This window comes from Marmota flaviventris, chromosome 14 (genome assembly GCF_047511675.1).
Source record: "Marmota flaviventris isolate mMarFla1 chromosome 14, mMarFla1.hap1, whole genome shotgun sequence".
In the NCBI taxonomy this organism is placed as follows: domain Eukaryota; kingdom Metazoa; phylum Chordata; class Mammalia; order Rodentia; family Sciuridae; genus Marmota; species Marmota flaviventris.
The window spans coordinates 22,559,934-22,586,411 of NC_092511.1; the positions used below are offsets into that span (position 1 = coordinate 22,559,934).

Sequence of the window (26,478 nt, forward strand, 5' to 3'; positions counted from 1 at the left end):
TGGAGCTTCAGGAAACAGGACAGCTGAGACCTGGCTCCCTAGGTGGACTCTTTGGACCTCAGTAGTACTGGGCATAAGGCCTGCTTGACCTGGTTCCCAGGACTGCCTGCTCTCTAGAATGGGTTTCTTCTATGAACAGGCCTTGGAATTATACCCTTTAATTTGAATTGGAGAGATTATGTTTGCACCACAGAAAAATATGCAGCTGGATATTAATTAATAATAAATAATGGTTAATAATAATTTATCCTTAATTATCACTTGATGATAGGGAGGCCCATTGGGTAGTGACTAAGAGCATGAATTGTGGCACCAGACTGCCTGGGTTCAAGTTCAGTCTTTTCCTTACTAGCTGTGTGACTCTAGGCAGGTTAATTAACTTCACTGAGCCTCAGCTTCCTCGCTTTGAGAAAAATAATGAGAGCACCTTCCTTGCTGAATGGGAGTAGACATGGCAACCACTTAGAACAATGCCTGGCACCAGAGAGTGAGCACCATGTAATTATATGATTATTATTGTTGTTATTATTATTATTCCTCCTCCTTCTCCTCCCGGTCTCTATGCAAGTTGAGAAGATTGATGAACTGAGTGCTTCCTTAGACTCTAGGTCCCGGCTCTCCACAGCAAGCCCCCTCATTCTTTCCCTATCCTTTATGTGTAAGCACTTAGGAGCCAATAGGAGAGTACACTGGGTCCCTAGAGATTATCAGGAGGGAGAGACCAGTAACCAATGGTGACTCTCACAAGGCCATGTGGTTGCACTGGTACCCAGTGCTACTTGAGAAACCCTACAGAACTTCTCATGGGGGGCAGAGACATTGCTCTGGGTGTTGAATAACACAAAAGGGTCTCTGGGATAAAAGGGGTGAAGGGTAATCCATGGGGAATAATCACATCAACTCCCCTTTATGCACAGTGGGGAGGGAAGGGCCATCAGGAGACTTCTGGAATCTGGGCCAACCATAACCAACAAGTGTGTTTTGAACTCCACCTGTGCTATGGTAAAATAATGTTGCATGCATGACTTCTACACAGAAGGAGTCTTCACTGGAGAGGAAGGTACCAGCAGAGAGAAGGAGAAAGTGCAGCGGCCAGACCCCGTGGAGATCTTCTGAGCTTCTGCACCAGGACACTGGCTCCAAGCAGAGGTGGTGGGGATGTGAGGTCTGAATGGCAGAGGTTGAGTTTTGTCGCTACACAAGCCAGCACATGCACATGAGGGGATAAGTGGGGACAGGTAGTTTCCAAGTAACAAACTCAAAGGATCACACAGCCACGGCTCATGGCCTGCTTTCTCACACTGCCCGGCCTTGACACAGGCGAGCTGTCTGCACAGGATACCTTGTTCTCACGGTCACCTGACCTACTCTCTTCTCCCTTTGGAACCAGTTCAAGTTCTCCTCTCTGGGCCACCTTGTCCAAAGGCCACCAGCACCCCCATGACACTCATGTACAATAACCATTACTGCCCCTCCCCACAGCATCATAATTGTCTGTCATTGTCCAATTCCAGACCTCCCTGTGAGCTTAGAAACAGGAGGGGCCACCAGAGTCCCAGCAGTGCCTAGGACTGAGGAAGGCTCCTGAATATTTGTTGATGGAATGCATAAATAAACAAATGAGTGAATTTCTTGACACCAGGGGCTATCATCCAAATCCTTCTATTTTAGCATCTCCTTCCCCACTGGGAAATCTCGAACCTCAGTGAACACTTGTGAGGTGAGACGTGATTGTTTCTGTCCATTTTGACCTCTCTTTGTATACAACATATATTTATCATTATGGGATTTGCCAGAATGCTATTCTAACAAGCCAAGGGGTGACAGGTATTTCACAATTCTCTCCTATTCCTGGTGTTCCACTCATCAAATATCCAGGGCCGAGGAGGAAACAAAAGCAACCATCTCAAAAGAGCCCCACGACAAGGCTTCTGCTGTCAAATCTCGAAGGTCAAAACTGGCAGAAGCTGATGGTCTTTTCATTTATTTTATTTATTTATTTTCTGACGCCCATCAATGAAAGCAATCGTGAGTAAAAGTTCTACCTGCCAGGAGACGAATTGTCCTTTGTACTTAGTGGCAACCTTCACAGTTGAGGTGCACTTTGACAGCTGTTTCCTGAGCCCCAGGGAGGGTTGCATCTCTCCCTGGGTGTGGGTAGAGGGCAGGGAGAACGTGCTTTCCATCTTTCCATTGATTGGAGACTCTTCCGAGATCTCAGACTGGGCTTTAATTTTTAGACCCACAGTTTGGATTTAAGAAGTTTGCATCCAAGAACTATTTTAAACAGATCCTTCTACCTAATGTGGAATACCTACTATGTGCAAGGCCCTGTACTAGATGCTGTGAGAAATTTAAATATATATAATATATACAAGCCAAGGTCTCTACCCTCAAGGTTTGTGGCCAGGATTTGATGGCCAAATGTCAGATGAGTGTCCTTGAAAAGAGCTTTTCATGATGAATGAGAACAGCTCTCAGTTTCCCCAGAGCCCAGCATGGTGCCAGGGTTTACCTGTAAAGCCCTCTTGGGGAAATGCCATGGGGAGAGAATATGGAGCCAAGAAGAATCTGTGTTCCCCTGTGCTGCCCACGACTATGGACAGATCACGAAACCTCTCTGAGATTCAGTTAACTCATCTGTAAAATGAGGAGAAGGATGTGTGGGACTCAGATTTGAGGGAAGACGAAATGGGTTAGTGGATGTGACCCAGCTGGTACCCCGACATTGCATTAGACACTCAGGGTGGACAGGAGGACTGAGGCTCTGCTGTCTACCTGGATCTAAAGGAGAGTCAACAGCCGACATTCTGAAGTACAAAGGGGATCAGTGGGTAGGATGGAGACTTTCTGGCTTCTCTCTAGTCTATGCTGTATTCTTCTCAATCTCTTATGGCCTCGAAAGCCATAGTCCTTTTGGACTCAGAATAACAGAAGTATTGTGAGTATACGCACCAGTGAAGACCAGTCACATTCATGGACTTACATACACCCCAGCTACCCCAGGATAAGGTCAGGGTCAAACAGCCTTGTTACTAGCCTGTCCAACCATGAGTGGCAGAAAAATGACTGTCCACCCTGCTCATCGCTTTAGCTCACATTTCCAAGGTTTCCTTTCCACTTTCCTACTCAGAGCTTAGTAAAGGGTTATAGAAAGACACCAGCTTACATGACCAACCAATGCAACGGAGATGTTAGCCATGATTCTTAACTTTTGATGCATGCCACAATTCCCTCAGAGCCTTCTAAAAATGCATATGCTCATGTCCATGCCAAGATGAATAAAATCAGAAGAGCTCAGAATGGGATTAGTCATAGAATTTTATAAAATCAGTGACTGATTTGTACCACCAAAGCTTGAGACCTACCATGTTAATGGCAGAAGATCACGTTCCCCCAAAGAGGACTAGCACTTCAGAAATTATTTCAATATGACCACTCACCATGGCGAGGAATATGGCAAAACTGGGAGCAGTCAGTGGGACTGGTACTTTGGGATCCCTCTTAGAGAACACAAGTGGTCACTTCAAGAGTGAGGAGCATGTGTTATTCCTAATCTCGGCTCTCTTTATGCCTACTCTGCACAATCCTGGGCATCCTAAACCCCCCCAAGGGACAGCCAGGGATGTGGGGGACACGTTAGCACCTGATCTGCATGTTTTCCAACATAATCCTCATGATGACCCAATGAGGTCATACAATTATTACCATTTCACAGATAAGAAAGCTGAGGCTCACAGACATTCAGAGATGCCCCAAGCTCCAGAAGCACTTAGCACCTGAGTCTCATCATCACCTGGGCTCTGAGAACTCAGTCACACAACTGTTCCTATAACAGGGTATCCGGGAAATATGGCCCTGACAAGCCCGGGTGTGAGTTTTAAGGCTTTTAAAAATTATCTTTAAAGCCTTTGAATGGCTTTCTCTTTTTAGTGTAAATCACCTAGACATTAAAGCCCTTATTGTATATTTATTAGTGTGTTATTCAGACCAAGGGGAAAAAGAGAGAAGCTGACACTATGAATGACTTTGAAAGTAAGAAAAAGCTGGGCCTGAAATTAAATCATTGTGACACTGCCACTCGAGGGCATCAATTTCAATAAATGATCACCTTTTTAAAAAAATTCCTGAGCCCGTTCATCATGCAGGCAGGATTCGGGGAGAACTTTGGCGGAATGCTGAACTCGGAGTTCCCTGCTCAGGCCAGACTTGCCACATGGCCCCGGGAGGTCTCAAGTGAAATCCACCACAGCTTGGGAAAAGCAGTCAGGTATCTTTTCAGAAGCAAATGCCTCTGGTATGTCTCCACCGAGCCCTACCTTGAGACCACCCCTCACTCAGCCTGCCGAAGTCACCCTATTTATCCTTAGGGTAGAAGGGCAGTCAGAGTCAGAGAGGTGGAGAGAAAAATGTCCTGCTGCGCCAGTCCTAGGTGGCATCTGGAGAAGGGGTAGCTGGCATTGCAGGGGTGGAGGAAGGAAGCAGAGCATTTGCCACTTGAGAAGCCAGACACGGGGAAGGGGTCTGGTTGCTCACAGCCTGCTGCGAATCAGCTGTGAAGTCAAGACTCAAACCGCACCTCCTGCCGCCCACAGATGGATCTCTGTTTGGATGACATTACGCTGGCACGCCTCCCATTAGCATTGTTGCTGGTTATAAAGCCCCATCTTTGGTCAGAACTGACTGGTTTAAATAAGGGTTGACAGCTACGTGGGTTCCCAGCCCAGACCCAGGTTTTTATTCACTTGGGACAGATGGCTGCAGCACAAGTGCCACCAAATCCTTTAGATATAAAGCATCTTGTTTGAATATTAGTAATTTGAGCGGTTGGCAACTTCTGTCCCCTCAGGACCCAGTTCTTCCCACCACACACTGTGTGGTTCTGGTCACACATAATAAAGTCCCCAGATACCCCCAGCTGCAGGAGAAAGCCACGTGCTTAGATGGCCCCAAACATCAACCCTCAAGCTTGCACTCAGAAGGGCACCGATGTCACACAGCCAATCACCCCTGGATTGATCTTTCTAAAGCATATGAGGATGGCAGCTTGGTGCAGTGGCCACTCACTTGGCAGAGGCTGGAGCTAGGCTACCCATGCTCGTGATGCCTGCTGCTGATCTTAGCTCAACGTCTTAATATTTCTGGGCCTCCATTTAAAAACATCAGCATGAGCATGTGCTATTGCTATTTTGCTGTGTCTTCCCTAATGGACCGGATGCTCTTTGAAAGCTGTGACCATGTTTCAGCTGTGTCATCTTTTGGCACCTATTCCATGGAAGGCACTCAGTCCACGGTTGTGAAAAGAATATATGAACTGAAAAGGATGTAGCATTTATTAAGCACCTGCTCGTCGGGCATAATGTGAGCCATTTTCCTTCTGCCATCTTACATCTCACCATATTAAATAGGTATTATCACATTCATTCAATTCATGGGGACTTTGTGGCCACTCATTTCTAGCTATGATGTCCTATGCCTGTTTGACGGTGTGGCCAGCCAGGTCTGGGCTGACTGACAGCCCTGCTTTCTGTTTCCTTGCTTCTGCAGTCCTTCTGGTGGGGCCGATGAGCAGGCTCAGCACTTGGTGAGGCCGATGAACAGTGCTCAGAGTGAGCACTCGGCTGGGCTCAGTCTTCCTGTCCCCTGGGAGCAGCCTGCTGAAGCCATCCCGCCTTGGCAGACACAGTTGCTCATACTCTGTGAATCATTAGACCCCGTACCCTGTGCTGCTTTCCAGGCCACTTGGAAGGGAGTAGCTGCTGTGTCCCCCGGCCTGCCTTTCCCTGCTGCTGCTCCCAGAGTCGCCCCAGCAAGCTCACGACTCAGGAGTTTCTGGGGACTTGGTTGCGTCTGACTTGGCATTCCTCAGCCCACTCCTCTGAGTCAGGATCTCCCCTGATGGCTTTCCTATTACAACTTCCTCCCTTCCAACTACAAACACTGAGTGCTGCTGTCTAATGACTGGTCCCCAAACCACCATTTCCTGTTATGAGAGGAAGCCAGCACCACTTGGAATCATCACAGTCAACATCACCAGGATATCACTGTGTCCCCCTTGCTGCTCTGAGCATCATGCTGCTGAGGTCATCGCTGACATTAAAGGGAGTGAGTTTTGACTGAGGGAAACCACTGGATTCTGTATGCTGGCAGTGACTTATAATCAGAAAGCAGAGAAATCTCAGTCCCTCATGATCACAAAGTCTAAGCAGAGCAAAGCCCATTAGAATCTTCAATAACAGCTCCTTGTATGTCTGCATTATACTTGGACTGTGCAAAATTATTTATCCTTTATTACATTGATCCCATAATAGTATGGGGGCAGGGCCAGCATCGTTATTCTCACTTTACAGTCAGGGAAATTGAGGCTTTAGAGGGAATGGGGTTTGCCTAAAGCCACAGAACAATCTTGATAGAGGGGTTGACCTTTTGTATACCTGGCACCTCTATTGTCCTAGCAAATAGAAAGTCCTCAATAAATGATTATTTATTGAACTGACAACTGAACAGTGAGTTAAGATTTAGATTTAGGACTTTCTATTCATATTTTCTGCTATGATTTTTTTTCTGCTATACTACAATGGCCTAATTTGGCTCTTATAGCAATGTGTAAAATTAGTCTGAAGTTTGGTTGGCTGGTCCTGAACCCCTCCAGCCTGTCTAACTTGTGACCTTGGGTAGGTTATTTGGACTCACTGAGCTTCCCCATCTGTAAAATGGGTAATAATAATCTAGTTCATTGTGATGTGACTCTTAAATAAGAAAAAGCATCTAATGTGCACAGCAGCAAGCGGCAATGCATCTAGGAAGTGCTAAATAAATGTCAGCAATGGATATTATTACTCAAGGGTAGGGCCTGGGCCTTATGTGTCTTTGTAATCCAGCACCTACTACAGTGATTGGCACATAAACACAAATGTAAGACTCCAGGCACTCAGCTACCAAAAAATGAGACTTATAATGGGACTCGGAGCAAGTCCCTTCCCCTCCTGGTCCTTAGTCCCTACACTTATAAACTGAGAAGAATGAACCAGGCAAATTCCATTGTTCTTCCCAGCTCTAAAATGTTCCATCTAACTCAGTGGTTCTCCACGGGGTGATTTTGCCCCTCAGGGGACATCTGACAATGCCTGGAGGTGTTTTTGATTGTCACACCTGGGAGAGGTGCTGTTGGCATCCAGTTGGATGGAAACCTGGAATGTTAGGCAAATCTGCATAGGACAGCCCGCGACAAAGGAATTGTTCTGCCCCAAATGTCAACAACATGAGGCTAAAATAAGCCTGGTCTAACTTTATACAAATACCCAGAGCTCTTTGATTTGCTGGGTAAGTGCCTCGTGTCTTGCCGCTTGCCAAGATGCCCAGGGGAGCAGAGATCCTCGATGCAGTGAGCAGGCTATTGATTATCCCTGCAGCAGCCACCTTCCACCCTAGCCACATTGATCTTTGATTTGAATTTGGAATCATTCCTGCTCACTAAACTCCAAGATGGGTCTGCCAGAGTTAGGGGAGAACATCTCTGTACTTGAGATTCGAGAGCCTGGGCCTATGACAAAGCGCCTGTAGAAGTCTTGGCAGCCCCAGGTAAAGCCCTGGGTCCCTGGATTCACCCCAGTGTAATCCTGCTCCCTCTCTCCTGCATCAACTGACACCCTCCAGAGGGCAGGCCAGCCCCTGTGATAATGGAAAAGTCACCTCAGGAAGAGGATTCACTGGCCAGCCAGGTGGACCCTGAGGCTGGTGGCCATGGCAGCCTCAGTGTGAAGTTCATGGCCTGCTTATACCATGGTGGAGAAGTCTCCTAGTTCTCACCACCTGTGGAAGGAAGGTAGTACCCAAAGGCACTAGTGCCACATGCCCCTGGGCTCATCCTGCTGAGAGGTTTTAATTTGTCTGAAAACAGCACAAATGAAAAGAGAAGAGACCCAGAATCCAGTTTGGACCATGGCACTATCTATTTCTCAGTTTTCTCATATGATAAATGGGGTCTACCTAATAGTTATCAGTGCAGGAAGATAAAGAGGAGAAAACCCTTTGCAAGACCCTATGGCTAGTTATACCCAAGAAGGAGCTACTCTCTCCCTGACTGCTGCACAGAATGGTACTGCCGTTCAGAAGGTGCTGAAATGTCCTGGCACAGCTCCTCTCACACTCCTGGACATTCTCAGCCTGCCTTTCAGGGTGGTCTGTAACTCCGCTCACCCTGTGACATCAGTAATTCCCTGTCTCACCCACACAACACCACAAAGGACTGTCTGCAGGCTCAGCAGCCTAGAACAGCAGCCTGGAACAGCCAGTGCTTCCTGTCTCTGCTTGGCTGGGTGGCGAGGGAACCAGGAGTGCAGAAGTCAACACACAGCTCCTGAAGCTGGGCAAATACCTTTAGGATGGGACCACAGCAGAGGCCACTGCAGGCCCTGCCCATGCGTTTCTCACTGGAAAGCATCAGAGAACAGCACATCCAAAACAGTGGGGAGCCCAGCTACCTGGCACTTCTGACTGCTGGTTTATAGAGCAAGAGGCACTTTTCCCCGGGCAAAGAGGTATTTCAAAGGCAAGAGGAAGGATGTGAATTTAGGTATGAGGAGAACATCCTTCCTGACACCAAAATGTCCTTCCTGCTGGGATTTCAGTCCCTTGTATTTCTTCCAAGCACAACTGAATAGACAGGTCAGTGGTGGGGAGTGGGGAGCAGACTGCCAAGAAACTCCCAAGAAGATCACATGGCCTTATTGGCAAAGCAATAGGCTGGACTCCCCTCCTCCTGCACACCAGGAGAATGGAGGATGGGTAACAGTCATTATTCAGCTGGGACCCCTCTGAAAAGATATTTTTTTAAAGAATGAAGCCAAGTCTAAGTAGAACTACAAATCTGGGCTCTTCCTCCTATAGACATGTCACAAAGAAGGATCCTTTACCATTTGATTACACAGTTATCAAATTTGGGGCCCCTGGAAGCTGGAGACTTAGATGGTATTTATAATTATGAAATGAATGGAGTTTGATTTTCCATGTCACTCCCTGTAGAGATCTGATAGATCTCTGAGAAAGTGAGACCTCCAGAGAGATCAGAGGATTTTGCTGTCATAGGCACTGGGTGTAACTTTAGGGTTGTGTATGCCTCAGAGGTTCTAGTACAAAGCTCTGTTCAAATCTCTACTGAATCGGTGCTGGTGTGCTATCCCTAACTAATTCTCCTACACCCCTGTAGGACCTCTTGGGTGGCCATAGTAGTCTTTCTTTTCCCTTCCTGTCCAAGTTCTGCTGGTAAAACCCAGTTCCTAGCATATTAAATTATTTTAATTTCAGCCATTTAACATTCTCTTTAGCCATTTTCTTCTTGGCTCCATCTGGGCTTTGGGAAATGAATATCTTTAACATCTACACATTAAATGGCCACTCTGACAGCTGGTCCTCTGGCCTCTGGAAGGACCACTAGCCAGGGCGGTCAGGGGGACCCACAGATCAATGCCTAAGACATTACCCAGGGGATATTAGCAGTAATGGTTCAATCTGGACCTACCTATTAAAGGACAATTGTGAGTTTTAAGTAGATGTCACTGAGTCTGGAAATTTGCAGCCAAAAACCAAATTGCCTTTTATAAAATCAGTTTGGGGCAGTGGAAGGACTTACCCATGCTTCCCAGGAGTGGGTACCAGGAGAATCTCTCTTCCAGCCTCATTGTGGGGCAGCAGCTGGGCGACATACCTCCCAGATGGCTGCAGGTGCCTGTGCACCGAGACAGCCAGCGTGCAGTGCTCACTGCTGCTCCTCATCCAGGGGCTCAGGATGGTGTGCTTGGAGTCTGCTGAGGTGTTGAGGAGGAGGAAGGAGCCTGGAAAGAGACAGGAAAAGTGAATCTGCAGATGTTTCCAAGCAGAAGAACCAACAGCAGCTCTGTGGGAGGACCCAGAGATCAAAAGCATCCAACGTCAGAGATGCTAGAGATCTTTCTCACCTTCTTTGCACACACTGCTCTCTCCTTTCTTTGCTGATTTCTTTTCTTTTCTTTTTTTTTGCAAGTATTATGAACTGATGTAGTGGGACAGCAATTTCCTCAGTAGGCTTTAAAACGAGTCAGGTTGAGGGTCTAACCTCAGCTCTGCTACTTACTAGCTCTATGTCTTCAAGTTTTTCATCTGTGAAACAGGAACAAAACATGTCTTTCAAAGAACTCCTGCTCCTTCCCTTACTGGCTGAGTGATCTAGGGCAATGCATTTACTTTCTCAGGTTTCAGTTTCCTTGTTTATAAAATGGGGTGAAAAATGTTGGCCGAACTCAATAATCTCTTAAGATCCCTTTCAGTTCTGTGTCTATCAGTCATGTGGATTTGTAACAGGTTTCCCTACAAATCCCCCCAGTGCTGTGCCTATAGCCAAGTTTTCCTGTGGGACAAGCCAACCCTGGTTCCAGTGGCACAGGCCAAATGACCTCCACAAACCTACATTTGTAGAGATTACCATCAGCAGAGCAGCAGAGCGCCGTGCACTTGTTTCAGACATTCCTTCTGAAGCGTTAATTTTACTTGCTCCACTTCTACAGGGAAGGTTTGGACCAATAGATTCTGCTTCTGCGGCAGTGGAAATCTATTCCATGTAATCCCCTCCTTCTCCAGTGGAAAACAGCTAATGAGCGCTCAGCCTTCTTAAACCACTGTCCCATGCAATTCGGAGGTTTTCTTCTACAGACAACCCAATTTACCATTCGAGCAAATGACCTCACAGCCTGTGGCAAAGAGTGATGCAGACAAAAGAGGGATTTGTGCCAGAAGCATGGCATCGTCCAAGAAGAAGGTATTGTGTCAGAGTAGGTCTAAGTGACCTCCAGTTAGGATCAAGATAAGATGAGCACAAGACTGTTTCTGGGACCCAGGGGCTGGGGTTGGTTCTCTGTACCTGTTGAGAAGTTTCAACATAGCTTAGGGGCATTTGAAAAATGCTCTCAGTAAATAAGGTTTATTCTATCCCTAATTTACAGTGTGTGCATGTGTGTGTTGGGGGTATTGGAGGGTGGTGTTCTTGTCATGGGCACAGAGGAAAGAAAGAGATTAAAGACACAGACTTAGAAGTGCAAAGATCATAGAACACAACCCTTTGCATTTCTAGAGAGGCAGACTGGAGACTCAAAACAGGGCAACGATTTGTCTGAAGTCTTATTGTAAAAGTCAAGACCAGATGCCAGGTCTCTGGAATTCTGAGCAGTGTTCTTTCCCCGGTGTCTTCCTCATCATTACACTGTGTCCTTTCCCCTAAAATATGACCATGATATCTTGGGTCCAGGGTGTGAAACTCAGAAACTCAGAGGAGCAGTTAGGGAGAAACAAGAGCAGATGGACCCTGGACTGAATTCATATTCACTCTCTGCCTTAATCTTTATGCTCTCACAATCCTTTTATTGGATGCCTATTTTGAGCAAACATTCAGGCACAGGCTCTGCTATGGGAAAACAGATATGAAGCAGTCACAGTTCTGGACTTCAAGGGACTCTAGGTCTGGTAGGGGTCAAGAGATGGCTGCAAGAACTGTACTCAGAATTAGAGATTATAAAGTCATCACACAAAGGTGGCTAAAACACCTTGGGAGGTGCCAGGAAGGAAACCCAAGTCCAGGTGGTAAGACTCAGCAAGAAAAGACCTTCAAGCAAGATCTCAGAGGGGAAGGAAAACAGAAAAATTGGCAGAACCAGCATGCACAAGTGGAGGGGAAGAGGAGGGGTACAGACATAAAGGTAGAGAATGCTCTGCTGCAGAGGGGGACATGTGGAGAGAAGAGTGGGAAGTGAGAAAGCCTGGGGTGGTAGGTGGTGGGAACAGAACAGAGAACATGTCATTCCCGGATGAAGATTTCCATTTTATTTTGTGGATTATAGGGAGCCCCAAATTCTGAGCAGGAGGGTGATATAATCAGAGAGGACTGATCTGAAGCAGGGGAGAAGAGGAGAGATAATCTACCCAACTTCGTCCTCTACCACCAGTCCACAGGAGAACAAAGGTGTGACTAAAAGCAAATCTCAGAGATTTGGTGTGTTTCTGTTATAAGGAAACGTGCCATGCTGGACGATGGCTTCTGGCAATGACTGGGGTTTCCCTTTCTGCTCTGTCCAGAGCAGGTGAGGGTCCTGGAGAATCTCTGGTAGCACAGTCTTGCTCGGGACTCTTTGGGGCTATGGTATGAAGTTAGGATGTCCTGTCCCAAGCCCTGTGTGGTCATTTACACATAAGAGAGCAACAGATATACCCTAGACTGAGACTTGGCCCTAATAATTTCAAGTTGGTAGAAATTCGGGTTGAAATCAGCAGTTATTTGAGTAGCTGAAAGAAAGAATGTGGACTACATGAAGGGGGTTCCTCCATTTATCTCAGGAAGAAGACAAGCATGCATGGATGTGCACATAGCACACAAAAGGACCTCAACAATCAGGCTGAAGGTGCTGGCGTGTTGAGGCTTGAAGCTCCTCCTGTCTTCATGCTCCTCATTCCCAGGTGTGGGAAGCATGTAAATTCTGTCTCTATAATTCAGTAATGCAGTACCTCAATAATGGGACTCTTTCAAAGCTGACTGGAAGATGGATTATTTTTCCAGTTCTAATATGTGAGATGATGTTTATATGAATTTTATTTTGTGCAACTGGACTATCAATAAAAGACTGAGCTTAAAGTATTTTCACTCTCAATGAAACTCTATAGTTGAGAGCTATCTTTTCATCAGCAGTTTTCCTCCACCAAAAGAAAAAAAAAGGAAAAAAATACATTTCATAAGCTCCTTGGGATATTGTCAGTATAAATCTTTTAGAGTCAGTGAGGATTTATCTCTCCTCTCCCTCTTTTCCGTTTCCTGTTTATTTTGCTCGGAATAGCTTGGGGCTGTGCAAAGACTCCTGGGGTCCCTTCTAATTAAGAAGGATCGCCTGGCAGCACCCAGACCTTCACCCAGGATGGTCATGGGGGAGTGGAGAGGCAGATCAGAGAGACTTGCTTGCTCGGTGCTGGGATGGGTATTTGCCTGTATTACTGGATTGCATTGATATGTTCCATGATTAAGCATGAGCTAGCTATTATTTCTACCTCTGGTCACAATACAAGGACATATTGCTCTCATCTCAACCAGCAGGGTATATACCACCAGCCTACAGCCAAGGGCCACGAACCTAGAGGTTAGATAGGGTCTTTCAGATTCAGGCTCTGTCTTTCTGCAGTCCTATAGGACTTAGACAAATGATTTAAGCTTTCTAAATCTTAGTTTGATCAAATTTAATGTAGGTATAGTCTACCTTATATGGCTACCTTCTATGACTGCTGTGAGTTAACTTAAGGAGCATGTACCAAGAAGCCAGCACAGTGCCTGGCCCATGGTAGACATGTGACTAATACCAATGTCCTGTTGGAGGAATGTCTTAGTCTGGAACTCTTTTGATCGAGCACCAAACTCAGAAGCAGAAGGACTGATATTCAGCCCTTGCTCCACCACTATCAAGTTTCCTTTGTTTATAAAATGCAAGATTGGATAGAGTCTCTCTAAGGATTCTTGCAGTTCCAAACTGTCAGTAATTCTATCTGCCTGACCACAATGTTATCTATGTGAAGGAACCAAGGCAAGTCTCCAAGCCTCTAAGCCCTAAACACTTCTTTTAATTCATCTCTCTGAGGGTTCTATACCAACAGTTTCAATCAATTGGCCAAACATACCATGAACTTTCCTGTGGAGAAGCAAACTGCCGCCGTTCCCTGCTCTGTCTTGCTTTCTCCCAGTTTACGCGAACCCAACCTAGTAAGGTTTCCTTGTCCTGGTCATTTTTTTGTTTCTGTAGCTGTTTCTGCTGCAAGGCGGGTGTCACCTTTAACTGTCTGGTATTTAACACAATGCTTGCCATGTGGCCAATGTTCAAGGATCTTCAAAATCGAAATAATATATACACATGACAACGAATCAAATAGAGAAGAATAGCTCATAATAATCATTTTTAAAGAACTGTCTCCAAACTCCTCTCTTCCCAACCAAGTCCCAAATACTGGAAGAAATATTTTGAAGTAATTTCTAATTTCTTTCGGTGACTACCTTCACAATTCTAAATATGAAGATCATGTTCTTTGGGGGAATAAGAACCAGAGACAATTTACGTTGATGATGCAAAAAGGAAAATGACACTACCCCCTTCTAATTTCGATTTTTAAGATTTTCCTAGGTTTTAAAATCACCGTTCCCTCTTTTTATTGTTTTCCTATTTAACCTTACCTAGGACGTTCATGGCTTGTTCCAAGTCCTGGCCCAGGTCCTGGCTGTGAGACGGGGTTATTGTCCTTCTTGCCCTTTCTTGTACTTCTCTCCTGCCATATGCAACCACCCGAGCCTGCTGCACTTTTTATTTACCTTGTCAAGGTTGTGTAAGAATGAGTAAGGCTTTTGTGTTCTGTTTGCAGGTTGATGCTGAACATTGAAAATCAATAAACAGCCCTTTTATACTGATGACTATATATTTTTTTCACTGCAGTGAATAAGAGTTATATTTACAGTTTTCTCTATAGGTCCCAAAACTACACCCCACTCCAAGGAGAATGCTTCCAGAGTCACCAGGATCAGATGAAGTCTCTCCCTCCTTCTCTCTCAGTATTACATTGCTGCGTGTTAAAATTGCGGTGCATTTTAATTTGCCTTATGTTTGCATGAGGACTTATTTGGGTGGGTTTCCCCATATACACAGTGGGCATGTCTAATTCCTTTCTTTCTTTCATTTATTTTATATCTGTTCTCATCATATCACTGACACTGGATGTGTTCCTTGAAAAACCATCCCGTCTCCTTGAAGACGCTGATGTCCTCTTTTAATTCATACCAGTTGTTTTGTGGGTCTTTAAAACAGCTACTATTCTGAAATTTCTTTTCACTTGGGCTTTTATATTAGTCTATCATCCTCAGGAGATATCCTCAGAGTGAATTTTTTGTGTGTGAATCTTTGAATATCTGACATATATTTTTTTTCCCCACCATCACACTGGGTTGATAGCTTTCCTGGCTACGGTTTCTAGTTTAGAAATTTTGCCACAGCACTATAAAGGCCTCACTTCAATGTTTCCTAGTAACAGTGAGATCAAGGAGAAGTCTGATACTGGTTTTATTTGTAATTTCTTTGTAGCTGATCTGGTTTTTTCTCTTTGGGCATTTGGAGAATCTTTCTTCAAAGTTCTGAAATTTCATTCAATGAATATAGATCTGGTGGCATTTGATGGACTCTTTAAATCTCTGGGAAAATTTTTTTTTTAATTTTTCTGATAATTTAATTCCCCATATTCTCCGTCTTGAATCTTTCTGAAGCATTTTATCTTTTGAGTTAACTTTTGTTATGTGATTTATCTTTGTTTTCTGCATCTTTCTTTCTTTCTCATGCAGCTGGGTTGGTTGTATGGGGAACAATCTTTGCTCAGCCCCTGAGGTTTAAACAGGAGACTAGGAAGCCTGTTAGGAACTATATGGAATAGACGCTCCTTGTTCTTTATGTCAGAATTTGCCTAATGGCAAGTGTTTAGGGGCAGGTGCCTGATCCCAGAGACATGAAGGATGTCAGTCTGGGCATGAACACTCCCATTGGCTGATCTGGTTCTCTCACTTCACTTAAAAAAAAAAAATCTCCTATGGTTAAGCATTGTGCTCCCTTCTGCTCTGGAAAAAAAAAAAAAGATCAAAAAGTGGGTAGAGGCCATCACAGTTAACCAGAGAAACTTTCATTCTTCTTCTTCATGCTCACACTTCTTTCCAGGTGAGCCCTCAGCAGGTGGGCTCCCTCCTGCTCTAACCCCCTTTGCACATTCTGGGCTATGTCCACTTTATTTCCTCCATGGACAACTTCTGTCTCCCTTTGTGCATGAGAAATAATTCCCGCCTCCTCTCCTGTTCTGTTTGTTATTCAGAATTTATTCCTCTGTTGACTTCTTTAATGGACCTTCAGTAGGCTTTCCAGGAGAGGAGACAAATGTATGCTCAATCCACCTTACTGCCTCTTAATCACATTCTTTGAGTGAGAACACGAATAAACTAATTCATGGATGGATGGATTTCCATCTCAATCAATAAAACACAATCCTGGCATCATTGGCTAATTGTCCACAGTGCAATAAATGATTAAATCATCATTACAAGGTATTACTCATTCAGTTGATCATGATACTGTTCATGTTAGGTGGGAACTGGCACGGTGGAGGTTTAATGGGTTGGAAGATGGATGGAAGTGCTATGTGATGTGCACTGGCCTCACACCAATGCACACTGGAGACACAGGACAGTGAACATGGCCATGCCAGCAGTGGGAGCCCTGGCACAGGACCCAGAGAACCTTCCATGGAACAACAGCCAACATGTGTTAATTGAAATTGTGAGAAAGCTCTGTGATCAAATCAGTGTGAAGATTTCTGGGGTCACCAGAAGTAAAGAGGCTTTTTATGCCAATAAGAGCTGTGACTCTTCAGGGGAGGAACATCGAGTGAGGTATTGCCCAAACTCCTGGGTGCATGGAACCCTTTTGCCATTATGTGTTGTGTACCATGGAAAATACTTTAAAAACACTCCTCCAGACTATTTTTGTCCCAGAAACCATTTATGGAAAGTAATAGAGGAAAAAGAAGGCAAAACAGAGGAAAATAATATATCTATATCGAAATCTGCATCATGTATCTCTATCGAAGCCAACTCATCTTCTCTGATTTTCGTGCTTTCCTCTCATTAGGATCCAAGCTTCTGTGTCACAATCATGCTTTTGGAAAAGTTCTTTTGAATTATTGCTCTGCTCTCTCTGAGGAGACTTAAAAACACTGCTACCACATTTCATATCTGACTTGGAGAATGTCACAGATAAAAATAAACATGGTGATCACATAACTTAATTGCTTGTTGCACTGGGGAGAAACCAAACAGCAAAGGGTCTCAGGACTTGCTCAAGGTCACATTGCATGTCAGTGGTGGATCTGGGATTTGGAGCAAGGTTTTCAGAATCCCTGTGGGGGAGAATACTGGGTATCTGCCAGTGTGTGATAGGAATCTACAGCGATGTCCTTGGTCAAATGCCCTGTGGGCTCCGCTGACACCAGACATCTTTTTCCTTTCTCGGCACTTCCATAGCTCTGAGGCTCAGGCCCAGCGGCTGAGCAGCTCTTCAGCCTGACTGTGCTCAGAGGTCACAGATGAAGGCTTGGACAGGCGATATTCAGAGGGAGGATCCATCCTCCGTTCTAATTCACTCTCAGAGGCTGCCCATGATAGCTTGGCAGTATTTGAGGGTCTTTTCTGTTCATGTGGTCTTATAAATTGGCCAAAGCCAATGGAACCACTGAGGAGTCCCCTTATTGTTTATTTTTCAAATTTGAATTCTATTACTCTATGTAGTCTTGACTCATGCAAAGTTTTTAAAGCAGAATTCTGAAATTTAGAAGACAAAGTAGGCATGCTTTGCCTTAATAATGAGGTAACAGAAATACAGAATGTCAAAGATGCAGGGGCTTTTGGAAATCATTCAGCCCAATCTTTCACCTGCAGGTGAGGAAACAGCCCAGCAATGTAAAGAGATTTACTTCCACAGCAAGTGGCTGAACTGAGCTAGGACCAGGCCTTTGGGCACGTTTGGTGTCTTACTCTGTCTCAATGTGATATATTTGAAATCAGCTCTGCTATCCTCTACTACCAGGGCACAAATGTATTGCTTTTCTGCACCTTAATTTGGAAGCATTTGGAAGAGAAATACTGTCAGTTTTTGAGATCAAATGATTAGAAAAAAACAGTGTGTTCATTAAGGAAGGGGAGAGGGGGAAGGAGTTGAGTTTTCCTGATAGTGTTATTAATCTTAACACAATGAATTCAGTTGTAGTCTAGAAATATTGATATATTTGCACATTTAGTGGAATTCTATAAACTCAAAATGCAAAATAACCTCTCAGGCCCAAGATAACTGAAGCAAAAGTACCCTAGAAATGATCAGAGCTATTTATGCTTGCATATGTAGCAGTGCATTTTGTGTGTGCACATATGTAGATACATACATGCATATGTGTGGATGGGATTCTGTGGACATGTATGTGGGATATGTTTTTATAACTCTCCATTTCAATCTGTGACCCTATTAAAAAAGAAAAAGTATGCTCAGGGGAGACACATAGGTGGTGTTCTTAAAGCGACAGATTTACATTTAGGAAGACGGGGGAAAGCCAATGATCTCTACATTCTGAATATGTGTCCTGGGATGTCAGCAGAAAAAGATAATAAAAAGCAAACCAAATAAATAGGAGGAAACAGAAGCTAAAGTGCTGAGAAACCTTTTTCTCCCTAAGAACTCATTTTGGTAATCCTCGAGGAAAATAGAAAAGTACTTGATCTGACGAGAGAGAGAAAGGGGAATAAAATGAAAAAGAAACAATTGATTTAATTCAATGAGAAACGGGAGGAAGGAGAGAGAACAGTACCTGCTGCAGGAGGAGTAGGGTGGACAGGGAGGGAGTCAGGGGACAGAGTCGCTTCTGAAGGACAAAATCCATTTTGGAGAGAAAGAATCCCAAGATGGAATTTTCCCTTTGCTGCCTGGGTTTTCAGCTCTGGAATCAGATTCTATAACTTTTGCTCTAAGTCCTACATTGTCACAGTATAAAAATCTTCCATGTTACTTGTTCAATTTTTGGGCATTTCACCGATTCTTGTTAAATTAAAAATTTTAGAAAGCATTTTTTTTTTTTTTTACCCATTTGCTTGCAGGAGTCTCAAAGGATGCTAGACTCATAATGATAAATTCTGGTGTCCCACATACCATGGCTCTCAGACACCCCACTACAGAAGGAACATGAACCATGGGCAAATAGTAATAAGCAAGCCATGTAGCCCAGAAGCCAGGGAGGCTGAGGATACACCACTGTGTGCCGTGTCGCTTGCCTGCTGGACAGGTCACTGAGAGCCGCCCCTATTCCTCTGTGTTGTTCAGAAGAAGAAATGCAGGAGCCAGAAGGCGAGGACTCTGCATGGAATGGCAGCAAGGCTGAGTTCTCAAAGGTTCTAGAAAGACCTCAGCTGCTTCTAACTGGTCTTCCATTTCTAGTTTACCCAACCCCCACATCATCTGGGCACAGCAGCTACAGCCATGAGTTGCCACGCCTTGTTTTAAACTCCTCAGCGGCTTCCCACTGACCACAGACTAAAATCCAACTGGCTCACTTGGTCTACAAGAAAGGCCGGCAGGAAACTGACCATAGCAGATTCCACAGTGTGACTGGCTTGGCTCCTGGAGGGACTTCCTTATTTCTTACTCTTATCTTTTATTGAGACTGGGAGTTTAAAAAAATGACCCGATGTAACCAGCCTTTCCTGCAGGTAGGAGTTGCCTGTGACACAGTTCTGGGCAGCGAAATATAAACAAAATTGTACTTATCCTGTTGCCAGGTTCAGCTAAAGAAAATACCTTGTACAATGTAAATTTCAGATAAATGATGAGATATATATAAAATATATATACATATATTTTATGCCAGGGATTGAACCCAGCAGCACTTAATCACTGAGCCACATTCCCTGCCCTTTTTTATATTTTATTTAGAGACAGGGTCTCGCTGTGTTGCTTAGGGCCTTGCTAAGTTGCTGAGGCTGGCTTTGAATGTATAATTCTCCTGCTTCAGCCTCCTGAGCTGCTGGGATTACAGGCGTTCGCCACTGTGCCTAGCCTAATGAGCAATCTTTTTAGAACAAATATGTCTCAGGTAGTACATGGGACATGCTTATACTACTACTACTGCTACTAATGATAATCATTTGTTGTTTATCTGAAACTCATATTTAACTAGGCATCTTGTTTTAATTGGTGACCCTATGTGCTGGAGAGTCTTGGGGAAACTTTCCCTTTCTGCTTCTTTCTGCTTCTTCATACCTAGAACCTTGATATAATGCCTGGAGGTGTGGCAGCTATCTTGTGACCATGAAGTGATGAGCATGAGCATGTGGAATAGGGAAGTACTAAGAGTCCATTCACTGATAGTGTGCCGAATTGCCTGTCTCTGATGTTCTAGCTACAAAAAACCAAATGCCTGAGATCCTAATCCGGGTAAGGTACTCTATGGGGGGCTTGTATTGTTTGTAACTGATGCCCAGTGTTGGGATCTTGTCTGTCTTAGGCTGGCTGACAAATGCCTAGGACAATACTAGGGACAGTGTTCCTTCAATAAACATTTGCTGGATAAAGAAATGATATGGAACAAGAAAGGGGAGAAATTCATTTATTTCCTGGATCTTATCTAAAATAGTGTCAAACTTCTTATTTATACCAGGGGAGGGTGTTTTTCCCCTTTGAACTGACTGGTAACTACAGAAGGGCTATTATTTACAACACAGAACAAGTCAATTTTTTTTAAATGCCTGGATGTTTGGAGTCTTAAGCCAGTGTTTTTCAAATTGTAGCTTGTAACCCATTAGTGGACCATGAAATCAATTTATTGGGTCATGACCAGCATCAAATAAGGAGGAGGAGAGAGGAAGAAAAGGAGGAGGAGATGAGCAGGAGGAAGAAATGGGTGAAATTTAAAGGTATCTTTATTGTGACTCTCCTTTGTGAAATAGGGCTGCTGATCTGTATGAACACACTCTCACTCACACTCACAGAGGTTCATGCGTCCTGTGTTATACAAAATGTATTTCTTCTTGGGCATTACATTTTCTAAAAAATTGAAAGCCGGTCTCAAGATGAGTATTGCTCAAATTTCAAATCACCATGTGTGGAAATTGCAGTGAATTACCCTGGCCCAGTCCTCATCCCCGAGCTCCCTCTCATTAGCAGGGTGACTTTGGGAGGAGAAGTGATCTCTTTGGATGGCATTTTATGATTTATAAAACTCTCACACAAACCGTTTTATATCAAACCAGTGAAACAGATGCTGTCCCCAGGGACAGCTGTGAGACTACTGAGTACCTGGAAGGTGGCTGAGGAGACTGAGGAACCGAATTCTTTCTTTAATTTTCACTAACTTAAAAAAATGAATATTTGGTTCAATTATTAGAAAAATATATTTGGAGAAGCTTGGGTATGTGAGTCTAATTTTTCAAATATAAACTTTATGAAATACAGATTAAGTATTTTGGTTGAAAACGTAGTTTCCAAATAGAATTATGCTGTCAGTAGAATGCACACTGGATTTCAAAGAGTTAGGCTAGAAAAAAAGAATATGCCACATTTTGTTAGTAAATTTGATATTGATTATGGGTCAAAATGATAGTATTACACGTTTTTTTAGGTTTAAACCACAAACTATTATTAAAATTAAGTCCATCTGTTTATTTTATCTGTCAAAATGATAATAGATAGATATTTTAGGTTAAATAACAAACTATTATTAAAATTAAATCCACCTATTTTTGCTTTTTGCAATGTGGTTTCTAGAAAATTTTAAATTTTTTTTTGTTCAAATTCCATTTCTGTTGGACTGTACTGCTGTATGGATTAAGTATCTTGCCCTAGGCCACTGGATAAGCAAGAATTTCAACCACTATTACAATCCAGGTCACTTAATTCTAAGTCCATGTCTTTTCCAACTAAACTACAACAACTACATGTCCCTAGGCCTCCCTCACCTGCTAACATTTCTCAAGTGCCTGCCATGTCTGAACACTATGCTAACATTTTGTAAGTCTTACTGCATTTGATTTTGCAACAACATTACAAGGTATGTATTTGATTACTGTGCCCATTTTTAGATGAAAAAACAGAGGCTCAGAGATCAATTAACTTGTCTGTTAGCTCAAGGTGGTGCAGATTGAGGGCCCCAGAGCCTGGAGGTCTATGTAGATGACTAAACAAATAAGAGCCTTTCCCTGGATTTTGGTCCTCCCCAGACAGCTGGACCCTGGGAAGCAGCATGTAATTGTATCTCTAGAGCCCTGTAAGATTCATTTCTTTTGGAGAATAAGTGCTGCCTGATCTTGCTGCTGGTCCCAGCATTATATGACAGAAATGCCCAACTCCACAGTCTTTGAGGGTATAGTAAAGGCTCAAGAAGGTGACTTTGTATCTGGAAAGTTCTCATCCAGAAAACTGAAATTTGGGCTTCATTATTACAGGTACTTATTTAAAGATCTACTTACAATGTAAAATTAAATTTAACTAAAAGCCTTCAAATGCAGAAATAAATCATACTGTCCCAGAAAATTATTTTTCCTTTAGTTGTAAACATTGTCTCTATTCATTAAATACAATTTAGAAAAAAAAATGGTAAGAGGATTAAGCAATCTAAAATCCACTATTCAAACTTTGTTTTATGTTCTTCCATATGCATAGGATTGTTTTAACATTTATAACTCTACTAAACACATTTTTTTCTCTTGCTATTTCAATTCACATTATGTCATAAGCATTTTCTATGCTTTTGTGTAGGATTTGCAACTATATTTATAAATATTCATATAATATTCTAATAAGCGATATCACATTTAAACTATTTATTGAGCTTAGACAATAGACAATTAGATTAGTTCCTTTACTGTTTTTTGCTCTTGTAGGTAAAGTGGTTCTCCTGCCTCTGTGACTGTTACAGTCTTCATTCTTTCTGGAGGGTTAGTCCACCTACATGCATCACAAACTTCAAACTGTGCATATTCTTTGACTTAATTCCCTTTCTAGGAATGTATTGTAGAGAAAAGCATTATTTAAAAAGACTTGTTGGCATAGTTTTTAAGCATGATTTATGTGAGCGAATATTTAGAAATGGTAAATGCTCAACATAGAAGATTCTTTAAATAAGATATGGTGTATCTATGTAATGAAGTGTTCCATGAAGCCATCAAAAATACTGTTTTAAAGAATAGGTGAGAATTAGCACACACCTGCAATCCCAGTGGCTCAGAAAGCTGAGGCTGGGGGATCACAAGTTCAAAGCCAGCCTCAGCAATTTAGTGAGGTCCTAAGCAACTCAATGAAAACCTGTCTCTAAATGAAATACAAAATAGGGCTGGGTGTGGCTCAGTGGTCAACTGCCCCTGAGTGGTCAAGTGTCCATCCTGGTACTCCCCCCTCCCCCCAAAAAAGAATAGCTGAGGATTGTTAAATATGAATGACAATGACTTTCATATTTGGTATCAGTTGGGTACCAGGCACTGTGCTTATACATATTTAGGATCTAATTTCATCCTTAATATTCTATGTGTTTGATGTTAATATCTCCTTTGCACTGATGAAGGAACAAGCCTAAGGGTTAGGTGACTTCTCAAGGCGACACAGCCGGTCGCCACATAAGCAGTGGAATCAAATCACCAGCCCTGGTGGTGTGTCTCCAGAGCTGACATCCATAACCACTACACTGTAAAAACACCTACAGTGTTCAGTCTGTTGGTCAGAAAGGGCACTGAGAAAACAGCAGGGGTAGTGTGACCCCAATTTTGTAAAATGCAATCAATAGATGAATCTGTCTGTGGAAAAAGAAAACAAGCGAGGAGATTCACCAAAGTGTTAACTGAATAACTCCAGGTGGCAGAGTGTTTTTCTTTATAGTTTTCCAAAACATCTCTTATTTTAAAAGTCTTTCTGATTGTGACATGATATATATATATATATATATATATATATATATATATATATATATATATATATGTATTCCATAAGATTTACCATTTTATCTATTTTAAGTGTACAAATCAGTGGCATGAACAAGGGTGGGCAGCTATCACCACAGTCCAATCCTAGAGGTTCTTTATCATCCCACACAAACCCTTTGTACTCTTCAGTGGTAACTCCCTATTTATCCCTCCCTTGAGCACCTGGTAACCTCTCTTCTTCTTTCTGTCTCTGTAAATTTGCCTATCCCAGATACCTTGTGTAAGGTCCTTACTTAGCATCTGAGCAGCCATCTTAAGTGACAGCCGCCATTTTCCTGCCTAAAACCTTTCCAGGAAAGGCCCACCACTTCCGCATACTAACCCCACCCTTAACCTCCAGCATTAGGACCTGCCCGGCTCTGATCCCTGAGCTTGGCCCTTAAAAGCCCCCAAATCCAAGCCTGTCCTGACTCTCTCCACCATGAGAGATGTGCCTTTATTTGTCAACTCGGAGAAATAAACTCTCGTGTGTATCCCTGGCTGGTCTCCATGTTTCATTTCTCACTCGCCCATCTCCCGGTTCCTTGCTTTCCCTTCACCTTGCGTAAGTGAATTTTATATTTTACCATTTTTTCTTTTGTATCTGGCTTATTTCACTTAGCATAATGTTTTCAAGCTTCATTACTTTGAAACATGTCTCAGAATTGCATTTCTTTTTAAGGCTAAATACTATCCTGTTGTACGTACACAATTTGTTTATCACTCATCTGTTGATGGACATTTGGGTTTTTTTCCCTACCTTTTGACTATTGTGAATAATTCTGCATGAACACTGGTGTACAAGCATGCTTGAGAACCTGCTTTCAGTACTTTTGGGTGTAAACCTATGAGTGGAATTGCTGGGTCACATGGTAATTCTGTGTTTAATGAGCAGTTGTCAGACTGTTTTCCAAAGAAGCACATCATTGTACATTTCCACCAACAATGCACAAGGATTCCAATTTTTCTACATACATCCTTACTGACATGGGTTAATTTACATTTTTTTAATAATAGCTATCCTAATGGGTGTGAAGTGGTAGCACAGTGTGTTTTTGACATGCATTTCCCTAATGACTAGTGATGCTGAACATTTTTTTTATATGCTTATTGGCCATTTGTTTATCTTTATTGGAGAAATGTCTGCTCAAGTCTTTTACCCATTTTTAACTTGGGTTGTTTGTTTTCATGTGTTATTTTATAAATTAAAAGAATAAATCACAATGTCTCTTATGCATGATTTTTAAAAACACTTATCTGATTGTATCCATTCCCTGCTCCTATCTCCAACTGCCTCTGGGATGCAGTTCACTCAACCTGACCACAGACGGGACCATCTTCCTCTCCAGCCTCCTATCTGGCTCCTCCTCCTCACCTTTGATGCTGCAGCCACTCTTTTGGGTGCTCTGAGACTTTATATAGACACCATGCCTTTGCCATGCTCGTGCCAAGAATAACTTCTGTCTTCTCTCCCACGGCCCTTCTTCATGTGCCCCCCATTCTAATCACCCTTGAAATTCAGCTCAGGATCATTTGTTCAAATAAACCTTTTGCTATTGTTTGAATGTATCCCATACCAAATTCATGTTGAAATGTAATCTCTATTGTGGTGGTATTAAGCGATGAGGCCTTTGGAGGAGTGATTTAGGATTAGTGCCTTATTAAAGAGCTGGAAGAACTAGCTCCTTTTGTCCTTCCATCCCTTCCACAGTGTGATGACACCACCTTGAAGCAGAGGGCAGCCCTCACCAAACACCGATCCTGCTGGCACCTTGATCTTGGACTTCCCAGCCTTCAGGACTGTAAGAAGTCTATTTCTATTGCTTATTAATTGCTTAGCCTCGGGTGTTTGGTATAGCAGCACAAATGGACCAAAACACCTTCTGAACCCTCAGGCTGGGCTCTTAATTATTCATAGGCCACATGCTTTGGGTGCCTCTGACATTTGTTCGCTCCTCAAGAACAGGGGGTGGGCCTTTGTCATTTGCATATACTCAATGTCTAGCATATAGAGTTCAATATTGCTTCGCAGAACTGAACTCTTGATTTATATTAACTCCCGAACTGCTTTCCAATGAGACTTGGTATTTTTTTTTTTTCTATCAGTAATGCATGGCAGCACCTGTTTCATTGAACCCTTGTCTGAACTGGGAATTATATAATATTTGTTGTTTCAATTTGCATGCTTTTAATTACTAGTGAGGTTGAGTCATTTCCCCATATGTTCTTTAATTGGTTGTTTCTCCTCTTCTATAAATCATCTGTTCATTTCTTTTGTTCAGTTATCTATCAGAGGCACAGTGTTTTCCTCATTGATTTGTAAGAACATCTCAAAACTAGGCTATTAACCCTTTAGCTATTATATTCTATTATATCTGCTAAAATAAATACTCCCCTGTATTCTTTGCCTTTTAATTTTGATTTTTAATGTAAAAGATTTGAGCAGCTTTATGCTCTCGAATCTTATATATAAAGTTTACCAATTTGCCTTCTTATATTTATGGACTTGAGCATTCTATAATGGCTTTCCATAGTATTACTTTCAATAATATTTGATAAGGATAATCACATTAAAGGGATCCAATTGCTTTATGAATCACTGGTTGGAAATTTTAAGCGTAATTATATTCATAGAAATCATTAAATCAAAAAAAAAAAAGAAAAGAAAAAAACCTAAGGGAGGAGTCATTGAATTTGTATTTTAAATTAAGATTTCTTTAGGACTTCCTTAGCTATTAGAGAGAGAGAACAAAGCCCTAAATTTTAAAGAGATCTAGATTGCAAAACAGTAGTCAGCCTTAGAGGATAAGAAGGTTTAGAGAAGAGTTTGCCAATAATCTGCCCTCAGAGTAGATTGCTCATGAATGAGTTTTTGTCTGGTCCAAGTCTTAGGCAGTAATGGATTT

General features: G+C 42.8%; 1 protein-coding gene across 1 annotated transcript in view; it reads right to left on the minus strand.

The window, feature by feature from the left end:
- Alk (ALK receptor tyrosine kinase) overlaps window positions 1-26,478 on the minus strand; it is a 643,754-nt gene that overhangs the window by 295,396 nt on the left and 321,880 nt on the right. The window contains exon 4 of the mRNA XM_027933420.2: window positions 9,632-9,833. Within this exon, the coding sequence (XP_027789221.1) occupies window positions 9,632-9,833 (202 nt within the window). The remainder of the gene's footprint in view (window positions 1-9,631; window positions 9,834-26,478) is intronic.